Source organism: Cygnus olor, chromosome 14 (genome assembly GCF_009769625.2).
Source record: "Cygnus olor isolate bCygOlo1 chromosome 14, bCygOlo1.pri.v2, whole genome shotgun sequence".
In the NCBI taxonomy this organism is placed as follows: domain Eukaryota; kingdom Metazoa; phylum Chordata; class Aves; order Anseriformes; family Anatidae; genus Cygnus; species Cygnus olor.
Genome location: NC_049182.1, coordinates 12,083,417 through 12,089,572, shown reverse-complemented (window position 1 = coordinate 12,089,572; position 6,156 = coordinate 12,083,417). Strand labels below are relative to the sequence as shown.

Below are 6,156 nucleotides of genomic sequence, written 5' to 3'. Positions count from 1 at the left end.
AGACTGACTCTTCCTGTCTTGCAGTCCTTCAACACTCTCAAGCAGAAATGCTACAAACCAGTGACCAACAGGACTTGCAGAGGCCATGTCGTGACAGCTCTAATGAAATTTGGCATTGATTTCATTCTCTCTGAGAAAAACTCAGATACTGAACAGCTGGTTTCAATAAGATGTCCCAAAGCAAGAAATGAGGAGATCTTCGAGATACAAATACAAAGATGCAAAAGCCACCATCAGCTGATTACAGACAGTAATACGCTGTCTGTAGCATAATAATATGACCAGGCATACATGGCCACAACTAGAACAAGTTGAACAGACACCAACAGTGCTCACTGGCCCCATGTACCATTTGTAACTGTGTGAGAAGAAATAAGACACCAATATTAAGGACCCATAGGTATCAGACATGAGAATGACTTTCCACCATCATGCATGCAGAGAAGATTTCACAGCTGACCCTGTACAGCACGAGAGGTTTCCAGAAGGGCCTTGTCCCAGCAGCAGGAGTGGGGCTCCGAGCACAACAGACCTTGGCAGGACCCGGGCTGGGGCACAGACACAGGCCACAGCGCTGTCGGCACTCGCAGCTCGAGCACCTGACGAGCACCGAGTGGCCGCGGGCCCGGGGGTTGCGCCCGGCTGCCACAACTGCTTCGAGGGGGCGGCTGCGAGCAGGGGCAGGAGCGGGGACAGTTAAGGTTAGGCAGAGGAAGAGGACAAGACTAAAGAGCGAGGACAAGGGCAATGAAGAGGAAGAAGAAGAGGGCGAGGAAGAGGGCAAGATTAAGGGGCGAGAGGAGGGCGAGTGGCACTGACCGTGTCCAGGAGAGCGGGCGGTTCCTGCGGCGTCTCCTTCGGCGCGGGGCCGGGCGGCGGCGGGCAGTTGGGGCTGAAAACCATCAGGTCGCTCTTGCCCGCGCCGTCCGCCACGCACAGGCTCCGGCTCTGGCGCTGCGAGTACGACCAGCTGCCCACCTCGCTGGCGCACACCAGCGTCGCCGGACCGGGCCCCGACAGCACGGCCGCCCGCGGCGCCCAGCGCGACGCCCCGTACAGCACCACCGCCAGCAGGAACAGGCTCGACACCGCGCAGATGGCCACCACCAGCCACACGTTCGTCGCCGCCGCCGCCGCCGCCGCCGCCGCCGCCGCGCCGCCCTCCGCGCCCGCCGCCGGCCGCAGCCCCGCCCCCGCCGACACCGCCCCCGCCGCCGCCAGCGCCGCCTCGGCGCCCTCCACCAGCGACACGCTCAGCGTGGCCGTGGCCGAGCGCGACGGCTCCCCGTGGTCCCGCACCACGATCAGCAGCCGCTGCCGCGGGCCGTCCGCCTCCTCCAGCGCCCGCGCCGTGCTCACCTCGCCGCTGTACAGCCCCACGCGGAACGGGCCCTTGCCCCGCGGCTCCCACAGCTCGTAGCGCAGCCACGCGTTGTAGCCCGAGTCCGCGTCCACCGCGCGGATCTTCGCCACCACCTGCCCCGCCGGCGCCCCCCACGCCGCCCACGCCCACAGCGACCCCGGCGCCGACGCCGACGCCGACGCCTCGCCCGCAGCCCAGGGCCCCGGCCCGCCGCCGGCAGGCGGGAGCAGCGCCGGCGCGTTGTCGTTCTCGTCCACCACGAAGAGCTGCACCGTGGCGTTGCCGCACAGCGGCGGCTCGCCCGCGTCCACCGCCCGCACCTCGAACTGCAGCACCTGCAGCTCCTCGTAGTCCAGGGGCTGCAGCGCCCACAGCCGCCCGCTCTCCGCGTCCACCGACACGTAGCTCGACGCCGGACGCCACCCCGACCCCGCGCCCGCGCCCGCGCCGCCCTCCGCCACCGAGTAGCTCACGCGCCCGTTGCCCGCCTCGTCCGGGTCCCGCGCCCACAGCCGCGCCAGCTCCGCGCCCGCCGCGTTGTTCTCCCGCGCTAGCACCGTGTACACGGCCTGCGCGAACGCCGGCGCGTTGTCGTTCACGTCCGACACCGGCACCCGCAGCCCGCGGCTGGCGCGCAGCGGCGGCGCCCCGCCGTCCTCCGCCCGCACCTCCACCTCGTACTCCGACACCCGCTCCCGGTCCAGCGCCTCCCGCAGCACCAGCGAGTACGAGCCCGCGAACGTCGCCACCAGCCCGAAAGGCGACGGCGGCCACACCGCGCACCGCACCCGCCCGTTCGACCCCGAGTCCCGGTCCGACACGCTCAGCAGCGCCACCACCGTCCCCAACGACGCGTCCTCGGCCACCGGCACCGACAGCGACGTCACCCACACCTCGGGCGCGTTGTCGTTCACGTCCGACACCTCCACCACCACCTTGCAGTGCCCCGACAACGGGGGCGTACCCTTGTCTCTCGCCTCAATGCGAAAGTCAAACAAACTGACTTCTTCAAAGTCCAGGGCACCGACGAGTCGGATCTCGCCCGTCTGCGGATTAACGGAAATGAGATCTCTTCCACTCAGGGGAACGAAGTTGCTCGCGCTGTAGGTCACTTCACTGTTACTTCCCTCGTCCGGGTCTGTGGCACACACCTGCGTCAACAGTGTTCCCTCTGCCGCGTTTTCTGGCAGCCGCACTTTATACACCGACTGGTTGAACTGCGGCGCGTTGTCGTTTGCATCCAGCACCGACACCACCAGCTCCACCGTGCCTGCCAGCGACGGCCTGCCCCCGTCACTCGCCGTCAGCAACAGACGGTGCTCAGACAACGATTCGCGGTCCAGAGATTTCTTTAATATAAGATCAGGTATGATGTTTCCTTCATTCTCTTCTTCTAATTCCAGAGCGAAGTGCTCGCTGGGGCTGAGGGTATAGGAGAGCTGCGCGTTGGCTCCGATATCCGCATCCGACGCGCCCTCCAGCGGAAAGCGAGACCCCGGCAGCGACAGCTCCGCGATGCTGAGGTTTTTGGTGGCGGCGGGGAAGAGCGGGGCATTGTCGTTGATGTCGGTGACCTCCACCTCCACGTGGAAGACGCGCAGCGGCCGCTCCAGCAGCACCTCCAGGCGCAGGGCGCAGGGCGCGCTCTTCCCGCACAGCTCCTCCCGGTCCAGCCGCGAGCTCACCACCAGCGCCCCGCTCGCCCCGCTCACCTCCACGCTCGCCCGCCGGCCCTGCGACACCAGCCGCAGCCGCCGCGCCTCCGCCTCGCCCGCCTCCAGGCCCAGGTCCTGCGCCAGCCGCCCCACCACCGTGCCGCCCTTGGCTTCCTCCGGCACCGAGTAGCGCACCTGCCCGCCGCCCAGCGCCCAGGCCGCCTGCAGCACCAGCACCCGCACCACGGCCCGCACGCACACCGACATGGCCGCCGCCGCCGCCGCCGCCCGCGCCCCGCACGGCTCCCGCCGCCGCCGCCGCCGCCGCTCTCCTGCCCGCCCCGCGCCGCTCCCCCCGCGCGCACAGCCGCCCTTCCCGCCGCCCCGGGGCGGAGCCGCCCTCCCGCCGCTCCCGCGCCGTTCCTGAGCCTGCAGCGACACCGTGTGCTCCGCCGCCTCACTCGCGCCCGCCGCCGCCAGCACGGCAGCGACACCGCCCCCGCCTCGCGGGACACCCCCGGCACTCGCGGGACACACCGCGGCGACGCCGCCGACACCGAGCCCAGCACGGGCCGAGACAGCAGCGCTAACGAGGGGGCAACAGCCCCGCAGCGCTGCGCTCCAGACGACGCTCCCCGCACACCGACCGGCTCCCAGCCCTGCACGCACCACGCCGACGGACGCTCCTCCTTGCTTCTTTGCTTGCTTGCTTCCTTTCCCGTCTCTCTTCTCCTTTGCTTCTCCTCCATTCTCTGTCTTGCTTGCTTGCCTGCTTGCTTCTTGCTTGCATGCATTCTTCCGGACGTCTTCCTTCTTTCTCTTCTTTCCATCTTTCTGCTCCATCTTTCATTTCAGTACCTTCTTTCGTTTTTCCTTCTTTCCTTGACTCCTTCTATTCATCTTCTCCTCTGTCCTTTATATGTTTTTCTACTCCTTCCTTCATTCTTTTAGGTTCTTTCTTTTTTCCTTCCATTCGTCCCTCCATTTATATGTCTGCCTCTTCCTTTCCTCTTTCCTTTCTGCTGCCCTATTTCTTCTTTGCTTTTTGCTTGTATGCTCTCTCTTCTTCCTTTCTTCCCTCCTTTCACCTTTCCTCTCTTCCACTCCTCTTCATTCGCTTCCTTGTTTTCATGCTTCCTTCCTCTTTGCTTATTTGATCTATTCTTTTCTATTCTCTTCCTTTTGTTACCACTCTATTTCCTCTGTCCTTCTTCTCTCAGTTTTTCAATTTCTGCATTAGAAAAAGTTTTTTACCTGTCTGCCTTCATTTCTTGCTCACTTCTATACTTCCCTTGTTGTCAGTTATTTGTTCCTTTTTTTTTCTACTTTTTTCTTTCTTTTCAAGGTCTTCTTCCTTTCTTCTCTCCCATATGTCTTTCTCTTAGCCTCCGATCATTGCCTGGATATTCTGCCTCTTCTTCACTCCTTCTCTCTTCATTTATTTCCCTCCAGTGACCAAATCTTTTCTAAGTAACTACTCAACTCTCATCATCGAGCATGGATATGCCCTTAGTCAAGACCTCTCCTTCCTCTCCCTCACCACCTTCAGTTGAGCCATGTGCAGCACTCACAAGAATGAAGTCCCCTTGGCAATTACTCTTCCAGTGATCTCACTCTCCATCTCACCGTGTGCTCCGCCGCCTCACTCGCGCCCGCCGCCGCCAGCACGGCAGCGACACCGCCCCCGCCTCGCGGGACACCCCCGGCACTCGCGGGACACACCGCGGCGACGCCGCCGACACCGAGCCCAGCACGGGCCGAGACAGCAGCGCTAACGAGGGGGCAACAGCCCCGCAGCGCTGCGCTCCAGACGACGCTCCCCGCACACCGACCGGCTCCCAGCTCTGCACGCACCACGAGGACTGAGGCTCCTCCTTGCTTGCTTGCTTCCTTCCTTACTTTCTCGTCTCTCTCCTCCCTTCCTTCTCCTCCATTCTCTGTTTTGCTTGCTTTCCAGCTTGCTTTCTTACTTGCCTACATTCTTCTGGACGTCTACTTTCATTCTCTCTTCTTTCACTTCTTTCCTCCTTCCATCTTTGCTTCTTTGCTTCCTTCCCGTCCATTTCCGAAGTTTCCTTCTTTTCCTAAATTTCCTATATTTTCTAAATATTCCAAATTTTCCTAAATTTCCATTTCCTAAATTTCCTTTTCACTTCTTTCATTCCTTCCTTTCCTTCCTTCCCTGGCGCTTTTCTCCTTTGTTTCTCTTTCATTCTTTTTCTTGCTTGGTTCTTGCTTTCTTCTTCCTTGCTTCTTGCTTGCCTGCATTCTTCTCGATGTCTTCCTTCCTTCTTTCTCTTCTTTCTTTTTCTTTCTCTTTCTTTCTTTCTTTTCTTTTCTTTTCTTTCTTTCTCTTAGATTTTTTCTTCATTTGTTCTCTACCTCTCTTCCTGTTTCTTGTTTCATCCTTTCAGTTCCTTCTTTCCTTTTTTCTTACTTCTTTCATTCATCGTGCATGTTTCTTCATGTTTCCTTTCTTTCATTCACTCCTTCTATCCATCTGCTTCTCTTCCTCTCCTCTTTCCTTTTCCTTATCTTCTTCCTCCTCTTCATTTTTTTTCCTCCTTTATCAAAATGCTTTCCAAATGCCTGCACCACTCTTCCAATCTAGCTCAGACATGCTCTGAGGCAAGACGTCTTCTTCCTCTTCGTCACCACCTTCCATTCTGCTCTGTACAGCATCCCTTAGCACTCATGAGGACCATGTCCCCCCGGGAATTTCTCTGATGAGCCACTGCACACCAGAGGACATGGATGCCCACTGCAAACAGTCTCCAAGACCTCCATACAGCTCAGGTGAGTCTTTCACTCACTTTTACAAACTGCAACCTTTCATGACTGTCCTGCTGTCTGCTCACACTGAGATGGAAAGCAACGGGAGAGGAACAAGATCAGGCAGCGGTGCTCTGCTGCTCCAAATCTACAGCCATTACACAGGCTACGTTCCGTCCATCCAACATAATGATATTGCAGTTAAATAGCAAAAAGCCATGCATTGCTCGCTTGAACACATCTTCTCTGAGTACGATCCACTAACCTGTAGGATCAGTGCTTGCTTGTTTAGAAAAAGAAGCATTTCCATGACAGGAGAATTGCTTATAAAGAACAATGTTAATGAAAGTTATCAGAGATTTCTGG

General features: G+C 59.3%; 1 protein-coding gene across 1 annotated transcript; it reads right to left on the bottom strand.

Moving 5' to 3' along the window:
- Positions 1–688: 688 nt before the first annotated feature.
- On the bottom strand, positions 689–3,295 carry LOC121078022 (protocadherin alpha-2-like). The gene has a single exon (XM_040573718.1). The coding sequence runs from the start codon at positions 3,283–3,285 to the stop codon at positions 787–789; it is 2,499 nt and encodes an 832-aa protein (XP_040429652.1). The 5' UTR covers positions 3,286–3,295; the 3' UTR covers positions 689–786.
- Between the last annotated feature and the right edge of the window lie 2,861 nt (positions 3,296–6,156).